General features: G+C 49.6%; 1 protein-coding gene across 1 annotated transcript in view; it reads left to right on the forward strand.

The window, feature by feature from the left end:
• Positions 1-11610, forward strand: part of SLC4A9 (solute carrier family 4 member 9) — a 50066-nt gene extending 38456 nt beyond the window's left edge. Inside the window, exons 16-21 of the mRNA XM_077824749.1 lie at positions 481-659; positions 1797-1869; positions 3268-3336; positions 7036-7209; positions 8344-8589; positions 11557-11610. Of these exons, the coding sequence (XP_077680875.1) occupies positions 481-659; positions 1797-1869; positions 3268-3336; positions 7036-7209; positions 8344-8589; positions 11557-11610 (795 nt within the window). The remainder of the gene's footprint in view (positions 1-480; positions 660-1796; positions 1870-3267; positions 3337-7035; positions 7210-8343; positions 8590-11556) is intronic.
• The last annotated feature ends 2972 nt before the right edge of the window (positions 11611-14582 follow it).

The following is a 14582-nucleotide window of genomic DNA, read 5'->3' on the forward strand; positions in this document are numbered from 1 at the left end:
TTAAAGTATTTAGGCACCTAAAGATGTGAATTTTAGTGGGATTTGCAAAACCCCTGGGGCACCTGACTCCCAGCAATTTCCACAAGCAAAAATGAGACCCTTCCCACTTGACCATCCCATGGTTAAAAGCATGGGGATAGGCCTGGCTGTGTGAGCTGAAGTTAAGAGCTGCAGGCTGTGTCAGCCCAAGGGAGGAAGCAAATCCCAGAGTCAAGGGTGCTTCACTGAGAATGTCCTACCCCCAGCCTCTAGCTAGGGAGCCCAACTCCTCTGCAGTGGCAATGCAGGAGGTGATCTCTGCTGGCTGATGGAACTTCCATTTGGTATAATGTACCCATAGGGTCAAATTCTGGCCCTTGGCTACATGCACAGAGCTCCTGCTACAGCCAGTAGGATCCATTAGAAACAAGATGTAACCCTTGATTCCCCATTCCCTGCAGGCTGCTGCGTCTCTGAGCACTGATGTGTCTCTCATTCCAGAAAGGGGCAGGTTTTCACCTGGATTTATTCTGTGTTTCCCTTCTGATGATCCTCACATCTGTGACGGGCCTCCCGTGGTATGTGTCTGCCACTGTCATCTCCCTAGCCCACATGGACAGCCTGAAAAAGGAGAGTACAACTTCTGCACCAGGAGAGCAGCCCAAGTTCCTGGGAATCAGGTATTGTTTCCCCCTCCCATTACACAAAACCACCTTGAAAATTCCAGCTGGCATGCTCTCCAAGGGCCAGGCTGACCCTAGAATTCCAGTGCTGAGTTGTGGTGAAATCTGTGATGAATATTACTCGTAGAAATCACTGAACAACTAAGGGAAAATGTGTCCTGCTGATGATCTGGTGCTGGAAGTGCTCTCGGAATTGTCTTCCCAGTCAACCTGACTCCATGCCTCGGAGTGCAGGGTGCTACGGAAGTGAGGAAAGAAGCTCCCCTTCCCCAGGTCCCCACTGCACAGTTGGCCAGCTGCATTACGAGGGAATTTTGCATTCCCCTAAAGCACCAGGTACCAGCCACTGCTGGAGGTTGGGATTTTGGAACAGATGTATGGCTGATGTATAGAAAACCAGTGAATGGATGGGCACGCAATCAGATCCATCTGTCTGTCTAATTAGACAGTCAACTGAGAGTTTTGTGTTGACTCGAATGGTCTGTAGATGTTCTCTACTCACTGGGCAGAGCTACATACTGTGCTACAAGAGCAAGTACTAAGTATGCATGGATATTTTATTACTGGTTTTCACACCATGTTAAGGCATAGCTATCCATGCAATGAGGCCATTGTATAGGGTGCTTGTAACCCCATACAATTCCTGAACAGTCAGTTATCACTGTGCTGCAGGAGCCAATGACAGGGAAAAGTCTAGGGTGATGGCAGAAGTTTTTTCCTTCACTCTTTGACATCACTTCTCCTTTTCCAATGCCTGGTTTGACTCTGAGGTAGAGAAGTGAAGGCTGGTGCTTCAGAGCACCTGGTTCAGAGAAGAACAGCAAAGCAGACCAGGGGCTTCTGCACAGGTCCTTCTCAGATGATGCCTGCAGCTCCATTTGGAGCACCTGTGTGCAGTTCCTTGATTTGTTCACATTCAGGTGAGCCCTAGAGGCAAAGCGGAAATGGAGCATTAGCAGAGGCTTAGGGGATACTACAGGCAGGGCTACTTGCAGCTGGGGCATCTTCGTATGGCGCTGGAGCAGTGCACTGGCTGTTCTGCTCTGTATCCCTGGCCATAGATTGGGCCGGGTAAGAAGAGCTGTGGTTCAAACATGAAATACAGTGTCTAACAGCAGGAGTGTTTGTCTGCAGGGAGCAGAGACTGACTGGCCTGGTGGTCTTTATCCTCACCGGAGTGTCGGTTTTTTTGGCCCCGGTTCTCAAGGTAATAAAGCGTTTTTGGTTTACATCATTATTACAGAAGTGGGAAAAGACTGGACTATCAGTACAGAGCCCACAGCAATGGATGCATCAGAAATTCTGATAGTCCTTCTCAGTTAATTTTCACTCATCTAAGCCCAAGAAAATACCATTCACCATCCCATATTGTAATGGATGACCTGCATTCCTCCATCATCTTCCAGCCACAGCTCCTCCTCCAATTCACCTCCTCCTGTGTCAGCTTCACCTCCTGTCTTCCATATGCAGGCCAAAGACCTCCCTCCACTGTCGCCATTCCGATGCTTATCGAGAGACCACAGCGTGGTCACATTTTACCCTCCTCATACAGTCCCCATACAGTCCCTACTCTATACTGTTCCACTCCATACTGCTCCACTACGGTATGTCTAAACTTGGAGTGGGAGGTGTAAATTCCAGCTTGAGGAGACATACCCACGCTAGCTCTGATCGAGCCAATGTACTCAGATGGAAGCATAGCCGTGGCAGAGCAAGCAGTGGGAGGAACTAGCCATCCTATGTACATTCCTGCCCAAAATGCTAGTCATATACTTGGCGCGTCTAGCTCTTCCCGGTGTTTGCACTGGCAGGGCTATGCTAATCTGGCTGGAATTTATAGCTTCAGCTCAAACCACAAACGTACCCTATAATACATCACACAGTATGAGTGCAACCTCAAGGCGACAGAACCAGAACAAGGGCAAGTCTTGCCCAACCATCCTCCCTCTACGAAGACCGCTGCCACATAATGAGCTTTTCTCCCTCTGATGTGGGACTGGGATCCAAGTCTCTGCATCCAAGCAGATCTCCACCCTGACCCTTTCCATTGGCCAAATAATATCTGTAGTCTACAGTGTACCTCTTTTTCCAAACCAAACTAGACAGCATCTGCATCTGACGGATAGTGCGAGAGTAACAAAACCTTAGTGATCTTACCTCTGATTTGTCATCAGATGGACAGTTCAGGGTATAGTGGGGTATGGGGGCAGAGTTAAGGGTGTTTGTGGAACCTTTTTTCAGAATTTCCTGACTTTCAAATATTTGTGCTTTGAAAACATTCTCTTGCAGCAGAATTTCCTGGTTTTCAAACATTTGGATTTTGATACCCACAACTTTCTAGCAAGCTGTTTTCTGCAGTAGCTAATCTGTCTTTACCACCATAATGCTATCTTAACCAAGTGTGCTGCGTAGGAATATATCCAAAGTTCAAATCCTTATACCTTAAGCAATAACCATAAAACTAAACTGCTGTGTCCGAAATGAAACAACCAAACGGGCCGGCCATACTTGAAGACTGACCTTATGGAAGATGATTAAATTCCATAAGTTTTTGTAAGGAAAACTACATCTGACTCTGCTGATGCTTCTCACTTGATTTCTCCAGTATATCCCTATGCCTGTGCTGTATGGTGTCTTTCTGTACATGGGTGTGGCCGCTCTTAACAGTATCCAGGTGAGTACAGATCCACAGAGGTCAATCACCTTGACATTTCTGCTCCAGTTTCTCAATGTTCTCAATGTGTGGGTTGAATTCAGGGGATGTAACATTTTTGCTCAGTTCCAGCTCTAGCCATATGTTGTGGCATGGGGGCTTATTTATAAACTTGTTAATGTTTGCGGGGGAGGGAGACATCACAAATGTGTTGTGCAGGTCATCCCAAACAAAGGCTGATAGACCCCCCCATCCCACCACCCCATGTATTGTCTAGGTATCCCATCTGTTACAGAAAACCTGTTGTAGAGAGTTTGAACACACACATTGATTAGGACAATTTTCTGTGTCTTCTCACCAATAAAGGTGGGTGTTTTGGGGTACACAGCAAAAAAAAAAATCCCACAGCAGCGAATCTCAGAGTCTGGGTCAACTGACTCGGACACACGCTACGGGGCTAAAAATAGCCGTGTTAGATGTTTGGGCTGGAGCCCGGGCTCTGAGACCCAGCGAAGGGAGATGGGTCTGAGAGCCCTGTGTCCAGCCTGTGCAAGAAACATCTTCACTACTATCTGTAGCCCCGTAGCACGAGCCCCACGAGCCTGGGTCCGTTGATCCTGGTTCTGAGACTTGCTGCTGCGGGTTTGAGTTTTTTTGTTTTGTAGCGTAGACGTCTCCTTAGTTACTGTGAGTCCGTGACTCCTACTGTTCAGGGCCCATTGACCTGGAATACAAAATAAAAGTGTCACAATGTCACCAAAAATGTTTGGTATCTCAGGGCCTGTTAGGCTAAGAAGTGGGGCTGGGCCCCATTCCTAGTGCTACCGAGCTCTCATTTCTAGCATGGTTGTACGCAGGGTAACAGAGCATAAAGCTGGGACTTACTTAAGTATAGAAAAGCTGTTCCTGGTGCAGGGCTGGTTTTTGCCTTTCCTGGGCCCTAGGGTGGTGTGATTTCGAAGGGGAAATTCCACATTTGGAGGGAGAGGAGGGAAAATGTCTGGGGCAGGTTGACAAAAGGAGGCTGGTTGGAGCTGCATCAGGCACTGGAACATTAGAAAGAGTCCCATGGAGCTCGATTAGGGAGCAGAGTGCAGGCAAGGCATTCAAAGGTGTATGCTAAAGAAATGTATCCCAAGATGCTGCCATTTATCACAGATAGGCATCACGCACTAGGATGGGTAGAGGGGTGTGAATGGGGATGGATGGATAGATTTTATCACTTAGATAGAGGAAAGGAGATATTAAAAGAGCCATGTAATAAACTGCATTTATATTACACCTTTAAATGCCTCAACTGCCCTACTGCCAATATTCCAACCCTCTGGACAATTTCAAACTGCTATGGGGTTTTTTTGGTTTGTTTGTTTCTGTAGAAAAACGTCCTGCCCCAGAAATCTCTCTTTCTTTCCCTAAATGGGGCATTTTCCCCAAAAATGACCCCACCTTGAGGCATGGGATAGGAAATATCCATCCCGAACCTGTGCCAGGTTGGAAGCCTGGCATTCTGCAAACTGTTAGTGCTAGAAGCTGGAGGTTTATCTGATTGGAAAGGGGAGGTTCCCAGCTTTCTAATGGGGGACGCAGCACAGAGGGGTCTGAGATATCAGTCCTTGAAATCACAACAATTATAGAAAAGCTATTTTAGGCCAGGTTTAGAAGCGTCTAACATTCCCCTTGTTTGTAGGCAGCCAGCTCCCACTGTAGGACCACTGGATTCACAGTACAAATAAAATAAAACACCCTCTCTAAAACACTCCAAAAATAGCTGGTCTGTAGCACATGTGGCAGATGCAGAATCCGTGGCGGGGTGGGGGTGGCAGAAAGGGTTTATTGGCTCTGGTTTGGCATGACCTGCCTAACTCACTTGTGGTTTCAGCATCCTGGTCTCATGCCAATAAAACTGTTCTGCCCCTATGCCCCATTGGGTATTCCCTGTTAGCGGTGGGTCTGTTGAAGGCTCGTATGTTACAACAAAGCTATTGGAGAAAGGCCTTAGAGAGTCCTTTACAAATGGCCTGTCCTAGCCCTCGTTTGTCTGTCACAACTTTAAAGAGAGCTTTGGCCCGGCCAGCATCTAAACTGATCCCAGTGCCTGGTCTCAGTGCTACCGCGCTGGAGGGGCTGTGCTGGAGCTAAGAAGCTGCCAGCAGAAGCACTCTAGAAAAACAGTTCCAGTGTGGAGGAGCTGGTGCCAGGGTGCTTTGCTTTTAGCTGGGACTCTCTGTTTCCAGGGTCTTTTCATTTTGCTCTTAGCCCAATGTGGCAGTTGCTGTAATGATTAACCCCTCTGTGCTCACTGAACTGAGGGCTGAAGTAACAGGAGCCAGCTCTGGGAGAGGGTATGGTTAGAGGTGACTGGCAAAGGATGAGACAAGTCAGATTTGAGCCCTTTTCTGCATCATTGTGATGAATAATAAGGCCTCAGAGAAGCGGCCAGGGGAGGGGTAAGGGTTTTGGCTGGAGGAGATTTTTAGTTTAGTTTTGCTTTTTTTAATATTACCTGAAAAGCATTGGGGATATTATCTCCTGTCTTTCCTGGTTTTGCTGGAGGACTCCTTGGATAGCTCAGTGCTGTGGTCTCGGAGCTTTCTCAGCCCTTCACTGAAAGGGCAGGGTGTTCAGTCTCTTTAAGAAAAAGAGAGAGAGTGAGAAAGAGAGAGAGAGAGAGAGAGCTTCTTGCCTAAGGGTTTGAGTCAAGTGTTAACAAAACCAAGCAAAAATAGCGTGTAAACCGTCTGAATAAAAATCCTTTCCTCTCTCGATCACTCCGGGTTCACCTCCACGCTCTCTGCGACTTCAGAACCCTGCCAGTTCTCCAGGCAGCCATGAAGCCTTCCCGGAACAACATGGTTGATAAGACCTCGATTTCTAATGGAAATATAAACAGTGGGAGTCCTTTTTTCTTTACGATAAAACCCTTCCAGGCACAATCCCATTTCCCCCCTTTGGCTAGCTCTGTGGTTCAGGAGAGCCTGCCTCTCTGTTTCTGTCTCTCTCTCACACACACACACATGCAGAGCTGAAAGTTAATCAGAGCTGCTGCAAGTGAGTGAAATTGAGAGAGGGAGAGGGAGAGAGAGAGAGAGAGAGAAGAAGAATTGTGTCCTGTGATGTGTGCTTCTGACTGTTGGATGGAACTCCTACTAGACTGCCAGGAGCTGAATTGCAGTATGTCCAGTGTTGCCAGCTCTCATGATTTTATTGCAAGTCTTGTGATAGTTGGTATTTTTTGTAAAGCCCCAACTCCTGAAGGCATGTAATTAAGAGAGAATCTGTTTTAGTTAAAAAAAAATCAACCCCTCTTCCTTGCAGAGAAACTTGAAATCATGACCCAGGTTAGGGCTGGCAGCACCGTATGTTGTTGGAAAGATTTTCCCCAGGCAGGTTTCCAATCTGAGCTTGCTGTAGGACTTCAGTGGCGTTTATGGCATGTAAATCAGCCTAGCAGAATTTTCCTAAAGTGTTCCCTCTTAGTATAGGGAATGTCTGTGGGACTACTTTACCCAGAATCCTTAGCAGGAAGTTGGGGTTGGTGTTTGGAGTGTGAAAAGCAAAGCCTGGCAGATTGCAATCTGCAGACCTCAGGGTCTTGGACTCTCCTTACCAGAAATAAATCCCCCAGATGAGTCCTGGGAACCTGAGTGTCCTGTCTCATTGCTGGGCCAGCAGCTCACTCACTTGGCACTTTGTGACCTGTTCGCCCTTGTTCCATTTCAGTTCATGGACAGAATCCAGCTCCTTCTGATGCCCACCAAACACCAGCCTGACTTCATGTACCTTCGCCACGTGCCCCTGCGCCGAGTGCACCTCTTCACCCTCATTCAGATGCTCTGCCTGGCTGCACTGTGGATCCTCAAGTCAACCGTAGCTGCCATTATTTTCCCAGTGATGGTAGGATGTCCTCTTAGCCGGGCAGCAACAAGCTCACTGTGTCCTGCTAGACTGGGTGGCTTTCTCCCTATGTAGAAGGGGAGCACTTGTTGATCTGCCTCTCCCCCCCGGTCCCACTTTGGTATGGCCCAGAAATAGCCAAGTCTCAGGCCTCGGACAGCCCTAGATCCTGACTCCTGGGCTTCCTCTCTCTCCCCTCCTATGAAGTGCTCACAATTCCCATTAGACAAGGCCTTCCAGGCTTGCTTGAGAGAATGGGCTGCCAAAGGGATCAGCTCCTACTCTCTACCCAAGGGTGTGAGAGACCTACAATGTGCCTTGGCTTCCCAGACACACAGCCTGATGCCCTATGTTTAGAACTGCCCTTGATGAACATCTGGAAACTCCAGCTGCTGCAGGAACTTAGATGCCTCCCTATTGATTGGAGTGGGCTGTCCCTGTGCTCTGCAATGGTTCCTGTGCAGTCCAGGATCGCAGTGCTAACTGTCAATGGTGTGCCAGCTCTGGGACCGAGGCCCTGCTGGCTGTATGTTCGCACATGGCAGCTGAGGTTTGCTGGGGTGTCTCTGCTGTCTGAAGAGTGGGTTGGAGACTTTGATGATCTGGGAAGGTGGTAACCGGGCCTGGTTTGGAAAGCTTCAGACCTGAAAGGTGGAATCTCCATTGCTGGAGGCATTGAGGGCCTTTTCCTGCTCCTACTGAAGGTAGTGGAAGTGTTGTCACTGACTTCACTGATTGCAAGAATGGGATGGGCTCTCAAATGGGGGCCTGGAGTGAGCTGACATAAGACTCAACCCTACACTGGCAGGGGATGTGATGCACTTCAGTAATAATACTTTGCACATATATAGCAGCTTGCATCCAAAGACCTCAAAAAATCCCCCACTTAAAGACTAATTTAGCCTTGCACCCCTCCAATGTATTATCCCCATATTACAGATGGGGAAACTTAGGCACAGAGCAGCACTGGGTCTTGCCCTAGGGCTCACAGCAAGTAAATGGTAAAGTCAGAATAGAACTCAGGAGTCCTGACTCCCACTCCCATGCTGTGACCACTGAATTACACTCCCTGGGGGTCACTAATTGTGCCTGTCCTTTGCATGATACTTACTTGAGCCTTTGGTTTGGCCCCAGCTCCTAGCGCTGGTGGGGATCCGGAAGGCGATGGAGTGCATCTTCTCCCGGCAGGACCTCAGCTGGCTGGATGACATCATGCCAGAAGATGACAGGAAAGAGGAAGAAGAAAAGCTGCAGAGGAGCCAGGAGAAGGAGGAGAGTGACAGCGAGGATGTAAGTGGGGCAAGAAAGAGCTGTTTGCCCCAAATGTCGTTACAGAGATACACAGACACACAGGGCAGGGAGGCATTCCCCTCGCTGCGGGTGAGAGCGGGGACTGGCCTCTCTCACCTTCTGGAGAAGTGCCATCGTGGGCATGCTGCCCCTTCTGCCTCAGCCCAGGCAGAGAGAGCTGGTTGCCTGTCATGGGGGGCTCCATCAGGCCCAGCGAGACAGGCTGAGTGAACATACTTGCTGAGGAGGCAACGACAGTATGGGGGGAAGAGAGGGAGAAGATGCTCCTTCCCTACTGGGGCTCCTTGGAGAGCAGTGAGCCTAATGTGTGGCTAAGGAGGGCTCCAGCACAGAGCGTCTGAGGGGCGGGAGGGACTTTGGATGGAGGCTGTAGCTCCCCCATGAGTGCCCACGAGGCTGCCTCGGTCCCATTCCAGCCTTGGGGTCCCACAGCTCACTTCTGTTAGGAACAGCGGATGCTGGCAGCTCTTTAGAGCTTCATTTTCTATTGGAAAGGCAGGCTGAGTACGGCAGGGCTTTGCTCTGGCTTGGCTGGGCTGGACAGACACAAATACTGCCACGAGGAACCCATTCACAGCCAGCAATATTGGGGGACTTCGGGAAGGGCTTCTCTGGAGCTGCTTCCTTTCCCTGGCTCCCATGCCCTTCCTGGGGCTGGAGTTACCATAGGAACAAGCAGCCAGGCCTTTCGCATCGCAGGGGATATGACAGACGGTAGCAAAGTGGCCAGCACAGACCTGCTACGAATGCCTGATGAAGCAGTAAATTATTCAGTGTGCTAGCACCAGATATGGGCAAGGCACCAGGCACCAGTACTCTCCTCATAGCTCTGAAAGGCTTTGGACGCAATCCCACAGGACATTCGCACAAGCAAACCAGGGAAATGTGATCTAGATGGCATTACTAGTAAGTGAGTGCAAAACTGGTTGAAAGACCGTAGTCAAAGAGTAGTTATCAATGGTTCACTGTCAAACTGGGAGGGTGTATCTAGTGGGGTCTCACAGGGCTTAGTCCTGGGTCCACTACTAGTCAATATTTTCATTAATGACTTGCATAATGGAGTGGAGAGTATGCTTATACTGGTGGATGACACCAAACTGGTAGGGGTTGCATGCACTTTGGGGGACAGGATTAGAATTCAAAACCACCTGGACAAATTGGAGAACTGATCTGAAATCAACAAGATGAAATTCAATAAAGATAACTGCAAAGTACTTCGCTTAGGAAGGAAAATAAAATGCACAACCACAAAATGGGGAATAACTGGCTAAGTGGTAGTACTGCTAAAAAGAATCTGGGGGTTACAGTGGATCACAAACTCAATATGAGTCAACAAAATGATGAGGTTGTGAAAAAGGCTAAAATCACATCAGGAGTGTCATGTGTAAGGCACAGGAGGTAACTATCCTGGTCTACTCGGCACTGGTGAGGCCTCAGCTGGAGTACTGTGTCCAGTTCTGGGCACCACACTTCAGGAGAGATGTGGACAAATTGGAGAGAGTCCAGAGGAGAGCAACAAAAATGAGACAAGGTTTAGAAAACCTGACTTGTAAGGAAAGGTTAAAAAAGCTGGACATGTTTCATCTTGAGAAAAGAAGACTGAAGAGGGACCTGATAACTGTCTTCACACATTTTAAGGGTTTTTCTAAAGAAGACGTTGATCAATGGTTCTCCATGTCCACTGAAGGTAGGAAAAGAAGCAAAGGGCTTAATCTGCAGCAAGGGAAATTCAGGTTAGATGTTAGGAAAAACTTTCCAACTCTTATGATGATTAAGCTCCGGAACAGGCTTCCAAGGGAGGTTGTGGCGTTTCCATCATTGGAAGCTTTTAAAAAAAAACTGGACAAACATCTGTCAAGGCTGGTCTAGGTTTATTTGGTGCTGCTGCAGCTCAGGGGCTGAACTTGATGACCTCTCAAGGTCCCTCCCAGCTCTACATTTCTGTGATTCTGTCCTAAGATCCTGAGGTGATCCTAGCCACTCAAGGGGTGGTGGAGGAGACTGCCATCAGTATCCATCAGCTGAGGAGCTCCGAGTGCTTTACTTCATGAAGCCTCCAAGCAGCCCATATCACAGAGAGGGGAAATAAGGCACAAAGATGATAAGTCCAACATTTTCAAAAGCAGCCTCTCCTCTTGGGAACCTCAATTTCTGGGCATCTATCTTGAGATGCCAGGGCCACCTCCTCAGAGGTGCTGAGCACACACAACTGCAGCTGCCGTCAGTGGGAGCCACAGAGTGCACCACTTCTGAGAAGATCAGGCCCTACGTGGCAGAAGGTGGGCACCCAAGACCAGAGGCCACTTTTGAGGCTAAGTGATCTCCTAAAGCCAAGGGCTGGACAGGTAGCGGATTTTTCCACTTGCCAGTGATTCCCAAAATCATAATCAGGGAGAAAACTAGTTTCAGGTCAAACCAAAACAATTATTTTTACCTTTCAGAAAGAAATTGTTTTGGGTTGAATCAAATATTTCATTTAGATTTTGAGCATTTTTTATGTTTAATTTTTTTAATAATAAAGTTAAAGGAAATCTTGAAATAGAAAGTCGTTTCCACTTGAAAAATCAAAACCGTTTGATTTTTTCTGATGTTTTTTGTTTGTTTGGGTTTTTTTAACCAAAACAATTTGGTGAAATCAACATGGATTCACAAAATGGGGCAGGATCCCCACATCTGCATTGTTCACTGAAAAAAAAACATTGGTCAAAGTATTTCACCCAGCTCTGGTGGATAGTTTAGGTAGGACTAGAACCCAAAATGCTCTGATCCCTGCTCTGGCCATATGTGCCATGCTCTAGAGTGAGTTAGTCGTACTTATGCCATAGGGAGGACTCACTGCCAAAGCCACAGTAAATACTATTGTAGCCTGTCTGAGCGAGGCTAAGCGGCAGGTAGCAATAGAGAAGCTCACTTAGACAGACAGCATGACTCTGAGTGGAGAATGCAGCTCTCTGCCATTGGAAGTGTTTGAATGACGCTCCACAGCCAGTGGACAAGCCAGTAACACCTGTCTTGGCCTCTGCTTCTTTCCTCCAGTCTGAATTCACATACCAGGAAAAAGGACCAGAAATCAACATCTCTGTGAATTAGAGGAATCCATCCTTGCAGATGGGACAAGGTGAAAGGTGAGGGACAGTAACTCATCTGGGCAGTGGTGAGCCAGCTGTGCTGTGTGTAGTCATAAGGAGCATGACCACCTGCAGCCTCCTGGGGATGTGCAGGCACTTAGCACCTCAGAACATCAGGCCCCAGGAAGACTGCAGGAGCAGGATGGGTCACTCCTGACAGAGAGGCCCTTTCCTGCCCTACCTCACAACTTCCTCCACATACCCTACAGGGCTGGGGCTGGTCCTGCTGCCACATGGAACACTTCACATCCTCACCACACACAAGAGGATCTGTCCTCTGGGTTCTCCCTTAGACACCTAGAGCCTGCTTATCCCACCCAGCACTGCACAACCAGCGTGTGCCACAGCTGAGCTGGGGTGTGCCTTCTGCCAGCTTCACCTGGGGCATTTGGCAGCACAAGAGGTGAGTGCCCCTAGGCAGTGCAGTGAGCCAAGTGTAGCCAGATCACTTGCTAGCATGGCAGGTGACTGTACCCCGAGTGTTGTGTTCCATTTGGTGGCTGCAACGGCATCCCAGTGGGTGTGGTTCATGCTGTGTATGTGGTATATTCAGCAGCAGGAAGCACGCAGCCCTGCTGACATGCTCGGTGCATGTTGCAACACACTGTATGCATTGCATGGTGGATGCGGACACACCTAGTTCATTTGGCAGCATCCTGGCATTTGCACTCCTCTACGCAACTGCAACATGGCAAGGCTGTTCTTCCAGACAGGCCCAGACTATGCAGCACATGGCAGCGGAGCTCCCTCAGGTGCGCCTCCACCATTAGGCAGCCGGGCAGGTGCACTAGCGCAGGTGAACTGGGTCGATCAGAAGCAAACAAGGAATTCATAGCTACAGTACCAAAGGTTAAGTGTCTCTGAACACTCCCCTGATCACAGCAGCTGTCGCAGGGTCACACAGGCAGGGCAAGGCAGGGCATGTTCCAGAGCTCTGGAAGGAGGCCCACGCTGCACTGGGATTTCTAAAAGTGTCAGAGGAGGGGCAGCTTGTTCTGGAAGGCCAGGCCAAAGAAGCAGAGCACACAGAGCTTTCCTAAAGTCAGCTGCATGGGAGGGCAGAGTTGGTGAAGCTTTTTGAAGGGCTTGCCAACGTTTTCAAAGGACTCTCCCATGTAACAGCTGCTGGCCTTCAGTGAAGGAAGGAGGGCTGTGTGACTCCCAGGTAGAGCCTGGCCAGGCTTCCCTCACCCGGCTGCAGGGGGGTCCTGGGGAGTGTCCTAAGTGAGGCAGGAGGTGAGATCAGCAATTTGTGGGAACTCTGCAGGGGATGGGGACGAGGGTTCTTGTCTCCAAGTCTCTGTCCATTGTGCTGGGGGTTCTGTTTTGTAAGTGAAACAGAGCAGCAGAACTAGACAGCTGACAGTTCTTGGTTCATCTAACAAATACCAAGGATTGTAATGCAAACAGCAGAGCAACACAATCTGCTCTACTGCCAGCTGGGGCTTTGCATGGTGACTGGATCAAGGGCATCAATGTCCCTTGCAAATGAACAATAGTCTCACGGGATTTTCTTCCCCATACATAACTTCTGTGTTGGGCAGGGAGTGTTTCCTGATGGTCTCATGCACGTGGAAAGCAGACGACTTGCATTTCTGGGAAGAAGTTGGTCTCCAGAGCTCCATTGACATCCCAGGAACTGAGCATGGCTGGTGCATGGATGGTTTAAAGGGAAGATGCAATGCAGGGAACAAGTGTTTTTAAGCCTAAAATTCTGACAAAATGGACAAGGTAATCTCTCTCCCTCGCACATAACCAGCTGTGCTGGGTAGGATGACATTACCAAATACCTTTGCTGCATAGTCCCTGACTGAATACCATGAGTTGTTTGCAGTGTTGTTATAGCCATGTTGGTCCCAGGATATTAGAGACAAGGTGGGTAAGGTAATAGCTTTTATTGGACCAACTTCCTTTGGTGAAAGAGACAACAGAAGACCTGAAGAAGAGCTCTGTGTAAGCTCACAAGCTTGTCTCTTTCCCCATCCACCTTGTCTTTCTGGACACTGTCAGCTAACTCCTGTCTACCACTGAGTAGCTTAACGAAACCAACAATGTATGTAACTATTGTTCTATTTATTAAAGTGCTGCAATTCCTCTATTAACTGGATCCCCTGCTTGTGAGCTCTCTAGAATCATGCAATTAAAATGAAACCAGAGACTTTCTGAAACTGATTCATTTCCTTACTTGTTGGATTCCACATAGTTGGGAGTGCAGGGTGTGGGAGGGGGATGCAGTGTGCAGGAAGAAGCTCAGGGCAAGGGGTTGGGGTGCAGGAGGGGTGTGGGGTGTACGACGGGGCTCAGGGCAGGGGGTTAGGGTGCAGGAGGGGGTGCGGAGTGCGGGAGTGGGTTCAGGGCAGGGGCTTGGGGTGCAGGAGGGGGCTCAGGGCAGGGAGTTGGGTGCAGGAGTGGTGTGGGAGGGGACTTAGGGCAGGGGGTTGGGGTGCAGGAGGGCTGTGGGATGTGAGAGAGGGCTTAGGACAGGGGTTTGGGGTGCAGGAGGGGTGCAGAGTGCAGGAGGGGGCTCAGAGCAGGGGGTTGGGGTGCAGGTGGGGTTTGGGGTGCGGGCTCCGGCCCAGCGCTGTTTGCCTGGAGCGGCTCAGGGGTGGCAGCAACGCACAGCGGGGTTAAGGCAGGCTCCCGCCTGCCCTGGCCCCACATCACGCCTCTCCCCACGCCGTTCCCCATTCCCGGCCAATGGGAGCTGCACAGGGCGGTGCCTGCAGGCGAGGGCAACACGCGGAGCCCTCTGCCTCCCGCTCCCCCTCCCCCAGGGGCCGCAGGGGCATGGTGCCGGCTGCTTCTGGGAGTGGCACAGGGCCTGCGGCGCCATGAGGGTGGCAGTCCCGTGTGCCGGATCCAAAGCGCTGACGCACCGGATCCAGCCCATGGGCTGTAGTTTGCCCACCCCGTACTAGGCAATGGGCTAGTGAG

Source organism: Eretmochelys imbricata, chromosome 8 (assembly GCF_965152235.1).
Source record: "Eretmochelys imbricata isolate rEreImb1 chromosome 8, rEreImb1.hap1, whole genome shotgun sequence".
Classification (NCBI taxonomy): Eukaryota; Metazoa; Chordata; order Testudines; family Cheloniidae; genus Eretmochelys; species Eretmochelys imbricata.